Source organism: Colletotrichum navitas, assembly GCF_030913465.1.
Source record: "Colletotrichum navitas strain CBS 125086 chromosome Unknown LY79scaffold_20, whole genome shotgun sequence".
NCBI classification, from domain to species: Eukaryota; Fungi; Ascomycota; class Sordariomycetes; order Glomerellales; family Glomerellaceae; genus Colletotrichum; species Colletotrichum navitas.
Window position 1 is genome coordinate 34,412 of NW_026850566.1, and position 15,156 is coordinate 49,567.

A 15,156-nucleotide genomic window follows, 5' to 3' on the forward strand; every position below is an offset into this window, starting at 1 on the left:
GAAAACCCTGCTATAAGAGATCGGGGAACGATGAGTTTTCTGTAGGTGTGCACAGCGATCACACCGGTCTTGGCTCACAGTTTCTCACCAGAGGCCTCGGTCTGATAAATTAGATCTGAACAGTTTCTGCAATTTTATTTTTATTCTTACACAACTTCCCCCGTTTTGTGGTTAAAGCTGTTGTTCCCGGGCGAATGAACCAAAACCCATCAGCTCGTGTAAGTGCTCGCTCGCTCATCCAAAGAAGTGACCTGTGAAAAATTCAAACAGGCGGACAGCTAACGTTAGGCTTATTGTACCTCTATCCTAAGAGGGACTTGACTTCTATGGCTTAGCAGGCATAGAAACACAGTGAGGGTATCATGCCTGATACACAACATTATGTGAGGTTCAAACAGAAATACTATGGAGGTATCTGGGTATATCTATCCTATTGACTGCTGGTGACTATGTTTCTACCACAATATTGTGTACCTGTGCGACCCTATGACGGACAGCCTTGGATCAGTACCTTAGTGAAAAATTCAAAGTCCCCCCTAAACAATTTTCCTTCCAGCACCGGCCCCACCCCAGCTCGGGTACGGGGGTACCTCCTGCAAGTGTCCAACGTCCCATCGCCGGGGCCGCCAGCGAAGAAAGCCCGTCAAGCCAAGCTCCGACCTCGTCCCTCACGAACCTTGATTTGACGAATAACTCTCCCGCTCCTTCACCAAACTCCCACGACGACAATTCAGAGCCAATAACGAACGACGCGCCGCCCGTCCGCCGCGACACAGCTTCCCTCCGGGCCCCATGCAATGGGCTGACCTCCGAGGGCTGAGCAGCTCGACCCGAAGAGGAGTTGCCCGGATGACCACGACCGCCGCCCGCCAACGGCTACCGCTGTTGCTCCCGCCGCGCTTACCGACGCAGCGATGGCGCAATAGGGCCCGAATCGCCGGCGAGGTGCGGCCCTTCTCCGCGGCAGCGGGCCGGAGGACCGACAAGCCCTCGCGGACGCAGCCGAGGCCGAAGCCCCCCTCCCTGTTCGAGGAGCTATTCCCGGATGAGGACCCCTGGGCACTATCGACGCGCGGGGGTAATGGCCAGCACCAACGGGGAGCCCCGAACCCATCGAGCAAGGACGAGGGGGGCGGGAAAGTCAAGGTCCGCTACCTGACGTCCACGGACACCGGGAAACCCGACACGACAGAGTACCAGCAGAAGGTGCTCAAGTACAAGCAGAAACCCAGACAAGCCGAGCACCACGCGTCGTCCGCAGCCATCGTCGACCTCCTCGAGTCGCGGGCGCGCGCGAAGAAGGACCGGCCGAAGGCGGCAGGAGGAGAGAGCCCCTCACTCTTCAACGAGCTCTTCTCGAACCGCGATCTCGGACCAGTGGCGTCGGGGGGGACATCAGGGCGAGCAGAAGCCGAGCAACACCTCTCCGAGGACCGGCACGTCAACCACGACGACCTCCAGTCCTGGCTCGACTCTCTCCCCAAGGGCGACGCCGATACCGCCGCCGACGCAGCCACCACGGCGATGTCCTCGACCACCCGCCCCGCCATGCTCGTCCTCTCCAACGCCAGCCCAAACCTCCAGGAGAGCGACTTCTACCGCATCGGCCCCCAGGGCCACCACCTCGACGGCTGGTCCTCCTCCATCCGCAAGGTGATGCAGGCGTACGACTACAGCACCCTCGAGCCCATGAATCGCTACTTCATCCTCTTCGACTCGTACGCCGCCGCCGAGTCCTACCAGAAGGAGGCGCAGCGCCGCCACGCCGCCGCCCGCCGCTCCCTCCTGTCCGCCACGGCTCCCCTGGCTTCCTCCTCCCGCGCCGTGGAGGGCGGCTCGGCGCCTTCTCCCTCAATCTTCACCCTCGCGCCGCCGTCCAGGGCGCCCCTGAGCCTGCACCTCTACAAGCTTGACCGCGCGACCGAGGCCCGCCTCGGCACTTTCAGCGTCCAGGGCCTGCTGAGCATGACGCCCGAGCCCCCCCCGCGCGCAAACTCCCACGTCATCCTCTGCGTCGACGGCGGCACCGTCGACCAGCGCATGCTGACCCACTGGCTCCGCCGCGACGGGCGCGAGCGGAACCTCGGCTGGCCAGTACAGCACATGCGCCCTTACTTCGCGCCCAAGGTCGACGACCGCACCGTCGCGCCTGACGAGGCCCAAGAGGTCGACGACGAGCCCGGCTGGCGGGACGGCGACGGCGACGATGACGCGCCGCCGCCGCTGGTCGACTCTGAGGGAAAGCGGAAGGGCGGCGGGCCCGACGAGAACGCCATGTCGGCTCGCTTCGTGCTGTCGTTCCCGGACGTGCACGAGGCGCGGCGTTTCGTCCGCGCGTGGCACCGGAGGGAGTTTGTGCTGACCAACGGTTCGACCGTTGTGTTGAACACCTACGTCGTATGGTGACTCACTGAGCGGCCACGCCGGCCCATACTGTACTATATTGGCTCCAAGGATGTGCCTCATAGAGCAGCTTCTTCACCAAAATCACCTGTAAGAATAACATGTAGGGGTACCCTATCAGCCTTGTATCAGAGGCCTAGGCCTCACCATTGGCCTCGGACGAAGATGAAGGGGAGAGGGGAGGAGGATAAAAGATGTATTATAAAACCCAGAAATAGAACCCGAAACTCCAGGCCAGATATTTGCTCTCGTCGGGGAAAGGCGTTATCGGCAAGAAACCACATGACAACGACCACACAGTGCTCTCTTTCTGTTTAAGGGGAGAACCGTAGAGTAGGTAGGCAGGTCGGTTAGCGCCGCCATGTACCTTCTCTCTCCCAGCCGCGGCCGGCCGGCCTACCGTAAAACCGACGTACTAGTGATTTCCCCTCTTCCCCGCCCATCCTCCCGCCGCAATGCCCGGGACTGCTTCTGGGCTTCCCCGATCATTTCTTCCACTCCCCGACTTCGTCTGTCTCTCTATGGCGGCCAGGTCGGCCATGAGCCCAATGATGCCGGAAGCCTTTCCTTCTTCGCACCTCTTCTGCCCCAAAGCGCTGTGTCCCCGGCGGCAGCGCAGAACCGACCAACAAAAGCCGCAACCAAGTCTTGTTCTCTCTTTCTCTCTCTCAAGACAGCGCAAAATCAAAGGCCTCGCCCGTATCCTTGTTTAACAGCACTTCCCGTTGGCTCCACTCTGCTCGCCGACGTTGACGCCCGAGGCAGCGGGCTGCTCGTTCTTCTGGTTGTCGATTAGGCGCTTCTTGATGTCGGCGGCGAGGGAGTAGAAGGCCTTGTCGATGTTGATGTTGCTCTTGGCAGAGACCTCGAGGAAGGGGATGCCAAGCTCGTCGGCGAGCTGCTGGCCGCGCTCGGTCGACACAACGCGCTTCTCCTCCCAGTCGCACTTGTTGCCGATAAGGATCTTGTTGACGCCCTCGGTGGCGTGTTGCTCGACGTTGGCGAACCAGGTGCGAATGTCTGTGTTGGGAGAGAGTGGTCAGCTTCTTGCCACCTATCTTCTGTCTCATACGGGTGTGTCTGTGGTGGCGGCGGGGAACCTCGGCTAGTTCGCAGTAAAAGGCCATACCAACGCGGACACACCAGGGGAGACGTACTGTTAAAAGACCGCTCGTCGGTGACGTCGTAGACGAGGAGGATACCCATGGCTCCGCGGTAGTAGGCGGTGGTGATGGTGCGGAAGCGCTCCTGGCCAGCGGTATCCCAGATCTGGAGCTTGACACGCTTGCCGTCCAGCTCAATGGTGCGGATCTTGAAATCGATGCCGATGGTCGTGATGAATGAAGGCGTGAATGAGTCTTCGCTGAAGCGTAACAGGCAGCAGGACTTGCCTACGCCCGAGTCGCCGATCAGCAACAGCTTGATCTGGAGTGCTTGTCAGTCACATGTGAACACGATGTCATGTTCATTTCGCTGGTAGGCTTTTTCGACGAGAAAAGGGGCAGGTGGCCCTCAAGAAGGTACACTCGAGCATAGGCTCCCCCTCGAGCAAAGCGACGGGACAAGAGGTAGGGAGGGGCAGCAGCAATTGGCACATACAAGGAAGTCGTAATTGCGGTTGCTCGACATTTTGGCGGCGGCGGGTGGTCAGGAACTAAGAACCGAAGGGGCCGATCTTGAAGGGAATCGTTGCTTCTCGGGCCGGCGTGAAGGGGGTATCGGGCGAGTTTGTTGTGATCGGGAATACTGGGAGGGACGGAGTGGATTATCGCGATGTTCGTCGTCGGATTCGGGGGTATCGGGGGGTAAGAAGGGAATCGGGTTTGGGACGTGGTCAGGAAATCGGCCTAGGCAGTCTAACGCTCGTAGAATAGGTAGGCAGGTAGGTAGTAGGTATGTAGTCGGTTCTGGATGCAGTAGGTGACCTAAGGCGAGGGACTGTACAGTCCACTTTACTGTGAGGTACGTAGCGTAAGGCGGCGCAGCGTACCTAGGTAGGTAGGTAGTGTCCCGTCGAATCGCTTGGCTTTTTTTTTTGGGGGGGGGGGGGGGGGAGGGGGGAAGAGTGGTGCTGTCGTCTGGGGTAAGACACAACCCGGCCTTTTCTTGCTTGACCGTGACCTGGTGCTTGTTTGTGCTTGATGCTGGCTGGAACCGCTGGGACAGGGACTAACGGATCTGTTGCCCAGCGGCGAACTTGATCGGCTGGATACCTGTTAGTGTACCGTCGAAACGTGTATTACGCTGGCTCCTTTAACGAATTATATTTTTCTTCTTCCGTTTTGCAAGGTGTGCAATGCGCTGTTCTCTTTACGCTGCTCTCTGATAACCCAATGTTGCTTTACTTTTCTGCAGATGCGCTTGGATCGACCGTGGAGGTTTTGCTTCTTTTCCAACCTTTCCTCCCCTCCGACGCCGATCCGACGTCGTCGCGTCTCCTTACCGGGCACCGTAACATGCTGTCCTACCTATTGGCCGTCCTTGCTGGCCATAGAAAGAAGGGGAATGTAGGAACACCACTGGAACCGGCTCGTTGAAGACATCACAGTGCAACGAGCCCCTTTCCCGGGGTGTCTTTATCGTTGCCTACCTCGAGGCTCGAGTTATCGCGGCCCCTTGCCTCTTCAGTGCCAGCTAGGCCAGCTGCCATCGGTCTCCCGCCTCCGCCAGGCTTGCCAGGGGGGGGGGTGGGGGGGTTTCCGAAGCAACGTCATCGCACTGTCTTGCCTCAGGGTCCAGGTCCAAAGCTCGGTCACAGGAACCCAAAGTACCTGCTCTAGTATCCGTACTCGGTAGGCGGCTCATGATCACAAGGGGCAGCCGTCTCACACACCATGTCCCCTGGGAGGTTGGCCAACTCCGACGCTCAGCCTTCGTTTCTAGCCTGTTCCGGTCAACAACGCCACCAGTTAGGTAATCATGTGCAATTGTGTGTAATGAATCGACTTTTTGTTTTAACCGCTGTCCCTAGTGACAAATGCCGCCTGCTAAGCCCCGGTGCCAGTTTGTGATGCTCTGTTGACAATTCGTGATGCCTCCAGCGAATGTACAGATAGGGTACATGTTCCGCTGAGAGGCAGTTCCCGCTGTGCATAGTAAAAGTGACCTGAATGCTGAAACCCGTAAGACCGTGTATCCATGCGAATCGTTATTGCGCCCAAGGCTATTTCTTCCCCTCCTTCACATTCACTGGAGCCACCTGGCGTAGGCCCAGCGAATTCGATCCAACGCTCTAACCTGCACCTGAATGCCTTTCAGGTTGGCGAGGTCATCCAAATCCTCAAGAAACTCTCTCTGCCTGTCGCGGGGAAGCACTCCCTGCATCAGGCTGCGCAGCACGTGCACCTCGCACAAAAGGAGACCGTGGTCCTTGTATGAGAGAAGGTTGTTCTGTGACGGCGTCGCCTCCGAGAAGATGCGGTCAATGTTGCGCAACACTCTGATGCTTTTCCCAGCCTTGTGGCTGTGACGGGCTCCCTTGCGAGCGCCAAAGATGCCGCGAAGATACTGAACAATGCCAATGGAGACGAGCACACCGGGAGTCAGACCCACGAAGCCAAAGACCAGTTCCTGGCTCTTGAGCAAAGAGTCGATCCCGCTGATGGCCACCTCTAGATCGACCTTGGTCTTCTGCACCTGGATGAGAAGGGACCGAACTAGGTCGCCCTTGACGGCGCCCACGAAGGGGCTTCGCAAGTCCTTCTCAAATGCGCGGAGCACCGGCGTGACGTCTCCTTCGCCGACCTTGGCCCTGAGAGTGGCGATCTGGGCGTCGCTGAGGGAGGAGCCATTGCCTACAAACTGAGGCTTGTCCAAGGCAAAGTCCACCACCATGCGCTCCAAGCTCTCACGATCGGCTTTGAGGCTGTCCCGGCTCATGATGGCGATCTCGCTGCTTGAGTCGTGGCGGATAGTTCCCACAATCTTGCGTGTCGGCTCGACAACCCAGTTGAACCAAAAGTCGCGCATGGTAGCACCAATGTCCTGAATCCAGCCGAGAATCTCTGCACGCCGGTTGGCGAGAAGCCGGAGGATAGTCGTCGATGACAGCAGAGCCGCTGTCGCGGGCAACCAGTATCGAATGAATCGTGACGGGCGACCGTTGTCACGTACAAGCATCTGCGCCGTGGCGACATGGCTGGGGAGACCGGTATCGAGGATGTTGAGGAGACGTCGGGCGAGAACAGAGGGCTTTTCTACAGCGTTGGCGTCCTCGATGTGGATACTAAGTTCTGGATCTTCCTCTACGCCGGCGAACACCTTGTCCTCAAACTCGGCAACCCCGGACTCGAGAACAAGAGCTTCCTTGAGGACCATGTCCATGAGGGCCACGCTCCTCTCCACCACACCTTTCCAGTCGTGGCTGCTGACACCTGCCTCGCTCTTGTCGTCGTCATCGTCGCCACCGAATGTCAGTCCTTCGTCAACCAGCACGCCGAGGCCGCTTGCGATCATATCTCGCAAACGTCTGAGATGTGCCAGTTTTCTCCTGGCCTCACCGCGACTCAGGGCCACCGGCGAAAGGACCTTGCGCTGAAGGGTCGTGATCGAGGAGTCCCTGATACTGTCCCGAACGATGCCATAGAACTGCTTCCATTGATCAGACAGGCCAGTCCGCGTGGACTCGACGAGGTCTCCTGGCGTTTGGCTGAGGTTCTGTATGCGATGCTTGCTCTCGCGATAGACGTCCTTGGTCAGAGCCCACAAACGTAAAGGCGACGTCTGGACTGTGTAAATACTGCTATAAGTGTAAGAGCTCAAAACCTCGTCCCAGTACCACATCTCGTCGCTCAGGGGGATGATCTGGTCCAGGAGGGTGTTTAAGATGATTCCATAGGTTTGCACAGTGGCTTTGCTGATGAGTAGCCACTCGATCTCGGATTGGTAATGACCTCGGCCAGCCCCCTCATTCTGCTCCGCGTGAAAATCCCATTCCGCGAGCTTCGACTGATGCAGAAGGGCGCGGATCCTCTGGGAAGGGAGTAGGGAGAGCGAGGACGAAGTAGTGGATAGAGCTCTCGCGATGCGGAGGAGCTCGTCGATTCTCGGGGACGACAAGGCGTCTACCGCGGCAGAGTTGAAAATGCCATGTTCCTCGGCAGAAAGCTCGCCATCATCTTGGGAGAGGCTCAGGCCCAGAGGGATCCGGTCCAGCTGCGCGTCTAGGCGACGGACTTGGCTGTGCGCAGGGAAAAGGCGGATGTCAATAACGGGTTGTTTTGTTTGGGCTGACGGAAGGTCAAAGGAGGGGGAAATATGAGACGGAATATACTTACTCGGCCACAACAGACATTATGGCTTCTCACTCAGAGAGCACTCCTCCTCCACATTCATGCGTCGGGCGTGAGTCTTGGGGCCGGGGCTGTGAAGACCGGAGTCGCGTGAGGGTTGGGATTCGACACACACAGACTGAACCCAGTGGAAGTATGGTTTAGACGTCATCAGGTAAGCAAATGCCAATGCCCCGGGCAACACAACAATCGGGCCTGGGCCTGTGGGGGCCAACGACGCGGTGAAGGGTGGGTGGGAGCGGAATGATGGGTGGGTGCCTGAGGTGTCTTGTCCATCAGAGTGAGCTGGCGTCGTTGACGGAGCCAGACCACCGGGACAGCATCGGTGCCACGGCTTCGCGCCAAGAGCAGCATCCCAAAGCGAAACGCGACCACAGGCCCACCACAGCGTTGTCAAAATGGCATGTTTGGCAAGGGTGCAAGTCTAATCGGAAAATAGAGAGGATAACGGCAGCATACGGTTCTTTGCCCGCTGGGAAAGATTGCATGGTTGCCGGTGCCGGGCATTGTGTTACCTTGATAGCGGCTCGAAAGCTCAAGACGTACAGGTTCGATACAGGATAAGCATCATATCGCCAGATGGCACTGCAGCTGCTCTTACACAAGGGGCATGTAAACTGGCTAGAAATTGGATGATGAAATTATCAACAGAGTATCTGGGCTACCTACAAGCTGACAAAGCCGAACCTATGTGCACTACAACTACAAGCTACGGATAGAAGTCACTGAGCAATAGGTCGGATCAAGCTCAACCGTGAGACGCCATTGTGCCATGTGCCCTTCTGTCCGTGTCTAAAAGTTCCAATGGAAAAGTGGCAGCGATAAGTAACGGTCAATTCGCCATGCTGGAGCATCGCATCCCAACAGGGGGGTACGTCCTCGGCCGGTTCTGACAAGCTCACGAAGGCGACGCGGTGGCGCGACGGCGCACCCAGTGGTCAGATGGACCGCATCGGCAATCGGATACTGGCAGAGTTGTTATGGGAAAATGTCATTCCTCCTCGATCTTCCGGACTGCTCCAAACTAGTAGCGCCAAGTCCAAGACACCAGCGAGACGTGCAACAGTGCAACGCCCCCCCCATATTCGTATTCGTGTTGAGGTACCTAACTGGGTACGTACCGCACATCCATCTAAGTGACTCCAATTCAGCCCGGCCGCGCCGTCCACGCAACGCCAACTACTACATAGTAGGCATAACAGAGAAAAAGTCAAGGTGCGAGGTGCTTCATGCAGGGCGATAAGATAGGGCAGGTCTATCAAGTATACTTCATAGAGAATCGGCCTCCTAGTATTGTCCGTCACGGGGCAAGCACAGTGCGGGTAGAGGGGCGCTCCAATGACAGGTAGATTTTGCTGGCCTCCCATCTAACATCTATTGGTGTTTCTCAGTTCGACGTCGATTTTACATTGTCATTGGATCAGACTGTTGTTGCTGCTGCTGATGCCGCCGCCACTGTCAACAACGTGCTTGTTGTACCTTGGGAGCTTGAACACGAGTCAACAGCAAACAGCAGAAAGGAAAGAGGAGCTTTGTTCAATGATCCATAGGAACCGTGCACTCGAATCAACGCCACTACCGCCCCTCCAACCACTGTGATTGGCGGTGCCAACCCAACAGGGTCACAACTTGCACGCCCTTTTGCCTCTCGAAATCTCTCTGAATACCTAAACCTACCACCTAGGTACCCGCCCTACCCACCTACTTGTGTACGTACCCTGCACACCGCCCGGCCCATCTACCAGAGCACGCGTGTCTCTCATAGGCTGGTATCCACCACGGAAGACGGAAGGACCCACGAACTACATGGCCTGATGTGCAGACACAGCCTCCCATAGGCTCTTTCACACCAGCAGGACCCCACTCTATCCAGCACTCAGGGGGTGTTTTCATAGAACAATTTGCTCCTACATAGTAGTTTTTTACCTACCCTTCAGAGTCGCTATGGGGAAAAAAATACCTTTGCCCGTTACCTTAAGCTGCAGGTGCTGTTTCCGTTCCCCGTCAACCGAAATGATCCATTGATAAAACCTCAACAAGACCCGGCCCTGGACCCTTCGCCTTGCCGCTCGCTGTCTTTTTCCTCCCCCCTAACCCAAGCCCAACTCTTACCTTTACCTCGGCGCGCATTGTCGAAGAAGAGAGAGTGTGTGACCGCGATATTTCACTCACTTCTTCTTTGCCGGCTTTGGCTTTCCCACCATCGTTTCTTTTTTTCGGCATCTGCTTGTTGAAGCAAAAGTCGCAACACTGCGCTACCCCCCGCCATTATGGCCTCCTTCATGTGAGTTCGCCAGTGTACCTGTAGCCTCAATGCCCCTTTGAACCAATCTTGGAGGGACGGTCACTGATGATTTTGTTTCAAACAGCAACTCGACCGTGATTAACACGGCCTTCAACCACACCCAGCCCTACTTCAGCGTCTTTGAGGAGGTCTCGAAGTACAATGTCCAACTCAACTACTTCGAGCGCCTCTGGACCGTACGTCAATACCCTTCCACGCATCGTACTCTTCGGCCATGTGGCTAACACTCCATCTCCACCCAGGCTTGGTATCTCTGGATGCAAAACGACACCCTCGCTACCGGCATAATGAGCTTTGTCATGCACGAGACTATCTACTTCGGCCGCAGTCTACCCTTCATTATCTGCGACCTCATCCCCTGGTTCCACAAGTACAAGATCCAACCGGTAAGCAGCAACGCTCCAATGGAGCCGGCAAGATGATGGTTTCTGATTTTCTCAACAGCAAAAAATGCCGACACTCAAGGAGCAGTGGGACTGCGCAATGGTCGTCCTCATCAGCCACTTCACCGTCGAACTGCCCCAGATCTGGCTCTTCCATCCCCTCGCCACGTGGTGCGGAATGGAGTACGGTGTCCCCTTCCCTCCTCTCTGGAAGATGGCCATGCAAATTTCCATCTTCTTCGTCGTGGAGGATACCTGGCACTACTGGTTCCACCGCGCCCTGCACTACGGTCCCCTCTACAAGGCCATCCACAAGCAGCACCACTACTACTCGACCCCTTTCGGCCTCGCCGCCGAGTACGCCTCGCCCATTGAAGTCATGCTCCTCGGCATCGGCATTGTCGGCACGCCCATTTTCTGGCTCACCCTCACCGGCGACCTCCACCTCCTGACTATGTACGCCTGGATCGTCCTCCGCCTTTTCCAGGCCATTGACGCCCACAGTGGCTACGACTTCCCCTGGAGTTTGCGCCACATCCTGCCCTTCTGGGCCGGCGCCGACCACCATGATCTCCACCACGAGAAGTTCATCGGCAACTACTCCTCCAGCTTCCGCTGGTGGGACTACTGCCTCGACACCGAGGCCGGTGTCGAGGCCCACAGGAAGCGTCGCGAGAAGAAGCTCAAGGCCATCAAGGCCCAGAAGACCCAGTAAATGCGCCATGTTTCTTTCTGGCTCGGCGCCCTACCGAGACGACACGCGAATGTGCCGAGGGGAGCACGCTCATGGGCAGTGCTTCGAGTGCAGCTCTGGATACCGGTTGAGCACCTCATGATACGACGTATAGAAGCGGCGGGAACGGGAATCGCAAGGACGCGAAATGGCACGAGGCTCGACGCCGAGGCCATTAAAGTCTACGTAATTACTCATTGGAGCGGCGTTCGAAGAGGGATTGATGGTTGTGCAAGGGGGGGAAATGACGATTTATGCGAATTCTGCCGTATATAATAGGAAGGCCACCCAGACAAATGGCATTACAGTAGACTACTTAATTACAGCACAACTTTCACTGTTTTTTCTGTTTTTCGCACGCTGGTTGAACCTTTTTGTGTCCGTTGACAGTATACATGATTGTTACAATTGTTCTTTGCGCGGGTCCGATTAAGGATATTTTTACTCCACGGTGAGCCGGACCTCGTTCCCGAAACCAGGTAGAGCCGCCGGGTCAGGAAGGGAGCCGGAGGTCCACTTCACTCACTTCTTGGGCGTGCAGCAGTCTCCTGCCGTGCCCGCGGCTTTATCGGCCAGGCCCCTGATGCCGCAGCTGATGGTGGCTTCGCCGTCGCCCTCGACGCCGGCGGCCGGCGGCACCTCGACCTCGCCGAAGTCCCTGGCCAGGGCGTCGCAGATCATAGCGAGCTTGAGGTCCTTATCCGACAGGCCCTTTGGGTTGTGCGTCGTCCAGCGGATGAAGGTCGTGTTGTAGACCTAGGCCCGCGCATGTTCGTCAGCTCCGGAGGAAGTACAGTGTTGCATCTCCGCCCACTTCATTCAGTTCGGAGAAAAATAAGAAAGAAGAAGAAGAAGAAGAAGAAGAAAAAGAACGGGAACGCGGCGAGCCTCATGGACTGGCGGGACGTACGTTGGACCACTCGGGGTGGTGGTTGTGGATTTTGCACTGCAGGCTTACGGCCGTCATGAAGTCCTTTATATATGTGCCTCGTCAGTCCCTGCCACATGCTTTGTCGGGTTGGTTCACCCACGCCGAGGCGTGGACGACTTCACGGGCCAGGACCCAGCAATGAGAGGGGGCTATGGGAGGGAGGTGAGATGTCACGCACCCACGTCTTTGCAAAGTTTTTGAATTTGAAGCTCCTCTCCACGGCCTCCCCGTCGTTCACCAGCGCCCAGCGGCCGGCCCCCAGTAGCGTCTCCAGCATCGCGGACAGCGAGGCCTCGTCGGAGCCCTGCGAGAAGCGGGCTGTGGCCTGTGCCGGGGCGGCGGGGGTCGTCGACATGGCTCGGCGGTGCGGGTGGCGGTGTGGCTGCTCGACGGGCCGAGGCGATGACGACGATGCTCTCGAGAAGATGGATGATGCGGTGAGTGATCGCGGTGTTTGGCGTGCGAGGCGGCGGAGGAGGACCGAGGCGCTCATCTCTGAGGAGATGATTAGAGAGGGAGTGGGTGAGCAGTGATATGAGTTCTGCAGAGCGTCTGCGCAATACCTACCTAGGTAGTGAAGAAGAGCCCGCGGGACTGTTTGAAGGTTGCCGTGTAGGGATGTACCTACCCCTGCCGCTGTCGAGCTCGGGTGGGGGTCCTGATAAGATTGGCCAGTCACCTAGTTGTCTCTTATAGTCTCATCCTCTCTTTTACATGAACACATGTTGAACTACGAGTTGCCTTTCCTGCAAGGCGAGTATAAATCGGCTACCAAGAGACAGAGAACCGGTGATGTTCAAGTGGGTTTGAACCGGTAAAGCTGGGGAACGGCAGGGTCACAGGGGTAAAATTCGACGCTGGACAATGCCAATCTGCCGCCCAGCTACCCGACCTATAGAGAGACGGATGTTCTTCGCCGTATTGTCAACTCCGCGTCTGCAGCATGCGTGAGCCATTGGCAGATCGGACATTGGCGCAGGAAGAGGAAGGCCGGCGATTGAAGCCCATCAGCCACTGATGTCCCACGTTGTCATTGTCCCAGGGCGGTGGCCCGTAAGGGTTTCCGCGAGCCGCGCGAAGGATCGCCCATCGTGCTCCCTTTCGTACCTGGATCTGGCAGCTTGTTTCCCCGTCCCACAATTGCTCACTTCCTGCGGCGCGAATCCGCCAAGAAGCTCGGGGGCTTTTGTCAGCATGCTGTTATCCTTGACCCAAAGTTCCGGGGTGCGCTACCCCGCGCTTCGAATCCGTCCATGACGAGAGATGGCAAGTGGTCTATAACTCTGGATTCGTCCGATTTCACTACTACCTTTTCATCAATATGATTCCGTAAGTTCACGCAGCTGCCAATATTTGAAACCCAGAAGCTTTCTAACTCGCGGCTTGTCAAACTCCGGCAGCCCATTAAACATGCATATGCCCTATCGGCCTGCAGTGGCGGATGTCTTTTCGCATCCATCCATCCACCACCACAGCTTGAAGCACCTCGTAAGCTTCCGGAATGCCTCCAGAGAAAGAGATACAGGCGGCGGGACTGGACGTCACTGTCATCGTCGCTGAGCTACTTATCCCGGGCCGTGGCGACCCCGTTAAGAACGCTGCCGTCGCTGTTGAGGACGGCAAGATCGTCCATGTCGGCAAGTATGACAGCCTCCCGGGAAAGTACCGCTCAGTCAGGCCGGTCCACGTCCCGGTCGTCATGCCCGGCCTCTGGGATGTGCACACCCACTTCATCGGCCTCGACGTTGTCACCGACTTTGCTACCGGCTTGATCAAAGTCTTGCCGGGATCTAACGCCCTGGTAGGCGCCGTCACCGTCCAAGACCTGGAAGAGACGCTGATGGCGGGATACACCTCTGTCCGAGAGCTTGGCGGATATGCCGGGGACTTGGTTCCCGCCATCGAGAAGGGGCGCCTGGTAGGACCCAACGTGTACTCGGCCATCGCCGCCATGTCCATCACCGGAGGACACGGGGACCAGCACGACCTCCCCATCCAGACGGTGATGAGATTTGCCGAGTGTGGCGGGCCCTGCTCCATTGTCAACGGCGCGGACGACTGCACCAAGGGGGTGAGACTGCTCGTCCGCCGGGGAGCGCGGTGCATCAAGGTCTGCTCTAGCGGCGGCGTCCTGAGCCTATTGGATGATCCGGAGGACAGGCAATTCTCGGACGAGGAGCTCAAGGCCATCGTCGAGGAGGCGGGCCGCAGCCGTCATGCCGTCGCCGCTCACGCCATTGGGAAGGCGGGCATCATGGCTGCGCTCAGGGCGGGCGTCAAGAGCATCGAGCACGGCATGTACCTCGACGACGAGGTTGCCGATGCCATGCTAGAGAAGGGCGCCATCTTCGTCCCCACCCACCACGTCGTGACCACCATAGGCAAAGATCCGTCACAGCTACCGCCCCCCATCGCACGCAAGTTTGAGAAGCTGATGCAAAAGGCAAAGGAGTCTTATCAGTTGGCCATCAAGAGAGGCATCAAGATTGCGCTCGGCACGGACAGCGGCAGCAGCGACCGCACGAAAGACCTCGCGCACGGAAACAACGCCATGGAGCTGTACTGGGCCGTCAAGAACGGCATGACGCCGCTGCAGGCCATCGAGGCGGGCACCGCGAACGGCCCAGAGGTTCTCGGAGGAATGGCGCCGCTGAGTGGACAACTCAAGGAAGGGTATGACGCGGACCTGATCGCCGTCGCCAAGAACCCTTTGGATGATATTGAGGTTCTGGTGAAGAAGGAAAACATCACCCATGTTTGGAAAGGGGGCAAGCTGTTCAAGTCCCCGTAGGGCGCATGTCACGCGTTGTACTGCCATAAGGGTATACAGCCCGATGGCTGGCCAGTACGTATCGGTACAACGCGGAAATGTAACGGTCTCGCCAGGAAAAGAATCATCTGCTTGCTGTCACTGCGGGGATCCGCCTGCGATCAGTCAGCGACTCGCCTGTCGGCGAGCCAAAAAAAAAAAAAAAAAAAAAAAAAAAAAAAAAAAAAAAAAAAAAAAAAGGTGCCACGGCTCCCTCTGTCCAACGCTGTCTTCCCTACTAGCCTCGGAATGCCTTCCACGTGTGGTCTGTGGCTTGACGTAGCTTCAGTGTCCAACACAG

The 15,156-nt window shown here is 57.3% G+C and overlaps 7 protein-coding genes across 7 annotated transcripts; 4 read left to right on the plus strand and 3 right to left on the minus strand.

Moving 5' to 3' along the window:
- Positions 1-792: 792 nt before the first annotated feature.
- Positions 793-2,510, plus strand: LY79DRAFT_589163 (uncharacterized protein; the record flags this gene model as incomplete). The annotated part of the gene is made up of 2 exons (XM_060561006.1): positions 793-2,397; positions 2,469-2,510. The coding sequence occupies 2 exons, from the start codon at positions 793-795 to the stop codon at positions 2,508-2,510; spliced, it is 1,647 nt and encodes a 548-aa protein (XP_060415494.1).
- A 602-nt stretch (positions 2,511-3,112) lies between these two features.
- LY79DRAFT_512597 (ras family protein) lies at positions 3,113-4,032 on the minus strand (the record flags this gene model as incomplete). The annotated part of the gene is made up of 3 exons (XM_060554386.1): positions 3,113-3,423; positions 3,561-3,828; positions 4,003-4,032. 3 exons carry the CDS (start codon positions 4,030-4,032, stop codon positions 3,113-3,115), a joined length of 609 nt encoding a protein of 202 aa, XP_060415495.1.
- Positions 4,033-5,313: 1,281 nt separating this feature from the next.
- LY79DRAFT_153286 (ATP synthase regulation protein NCA2) lies at positions 5,314-7,816 on the minus strand. The gene is made up of 2 exons (XM_060551074.1): positions 7,680-7,816; positions 5,314-7,582 (listed from the first exon to the last, which is right to left on the minus strand). The coding sequence occupies exons 1-2, from the start codon at positions 7,694-7,696 to the stop codon at positions 5,590-5,592; spliced, it is 2,010 nt and encodes a 669-aa protein (XP_060415496.1). The 5' UTR covers positions 7,697-7,816; the 3' UTR covers positions 5,314-5,589.
- Positions 7,817-9,608: 1,792 nt separating this feature from the next.
- On the plus strand, positions 9,609-11,447 carry LY79DRAFT_549400 (fatty acid hydroxylase superfamily protein). Its single transcript, XM_060557468.1, has 4 exons — positions 9,609-9,978; positions 10,064-10,175; positions 10,242-10,385; positions 10,444-11,447. The coding sequence occupies exons 1-4, from the start codon at positions 9,965-9,967 to the stop codon at positions 11,095-11,097; spliced, it is 924 nt and encodes a 307-aa protein (XP_060415497.1). The 5' UTR covers positions 9,609-9,964; the 3' UTR covers positions 11,098-11,447.
- Positions 11,448-12,246, minus strand: LY79DRAFT_549403 (uncharacterized protein). Its single transcript, XM_060557469.1, has 2 exons — positions 12,026-12,246; positions 11,448-11,871 (listed from the first exon to the last, which is right to left on the minus strand). The coding sequence occupies exons 1-2, from the start codon at positions 12,080-12,082 to the stop codon at positions 11,638-11,640; spliced, it is 291 nt and encodes a 96-aa protein (XP_060415498.1). The 5' UTR covers positions 12,083-12,246; the 3' UTR covers positions 11,448-11,637.
- Positions 11,947-12,821, plus strand: LY79DRAFT_153309 (uncharacterized protein). The gene has a single exon (XM_060551075.1). It carries the CDS (start codon positions 12,097-12,099, stop codon positions 12,577-12,579), a length of 483 nt encoding a protein of 160 aa, XP_060415499.1. The 5' UTR covers positions 11,947-12,096; the 3' UTR covers positions 12,580-12,821.
- A 726-nt stretch (positions 12,822-13,547) lies between these two features.
- On the plus strand, positions 13,548-14,837 carry LY79DRAFT_512699 (amidohydrolase; the record flags this gene model as incomplete). Its single annotated transcript, XM_060554402.1, has 1 exon — positions 13,548-14,837. One exon carries the CDS (start codon positions 13,548-13,550, stop codon positions 14,835-14,837), a length of 1,290 nt encoding a protein of 429 aa, XP_060415500.1.
- Between the last annotated feature and the right edge of the window lie 319 nt (positions 14,838-15,156).

What these genes read in the sequence shown, in the direction of transcription:
- LY79DRAFT_549400 (XM_060557468.1), top strand. An exon ending in ACTTCGAGCGCCTCTGGACC is followed by an intron (nt 10,176 to 10,241) that starts GTACGTCAATAC and finishes ATCTCCACCCAG; the next exon opens with GCTTGGTATCTCTGGATGCA. An exon ending in ACAAGTACAAGATCCAACCG is followed by an intron (nt 10,386 to 10,443) that starts GTAAGCAGCAAC and finishes TTTTCTCAACAG; the next exon opens with CAAAAAATGCCGACACTCAA.
- LY79DRAFT_549403 (XM_060557469.1), bottom strand. Translation starts at nt 12,082, where the DNA reads ATGACGGCCGTAAGCCTGCAGTGCAAAATCCACAACCACCACCCCGAG. An exon ending in ACCACCCCGAGTGGTCCAAC is followed by an intron (nt 11,872 to 12,025) that starts GTACGTCCCGCC and finishes GCGCGGGCCTAG; the next exon opens with GTCTACAACACGACCTTCAT.
- LY79DRAFT_153309 (XM_060551075.1), top strand. Translation starts at nt 12,097, where the DNA reads ATGTGCCTCGTCAGTCCCTGCCACATGCTTTGTCGGGTTGGTTCACCC.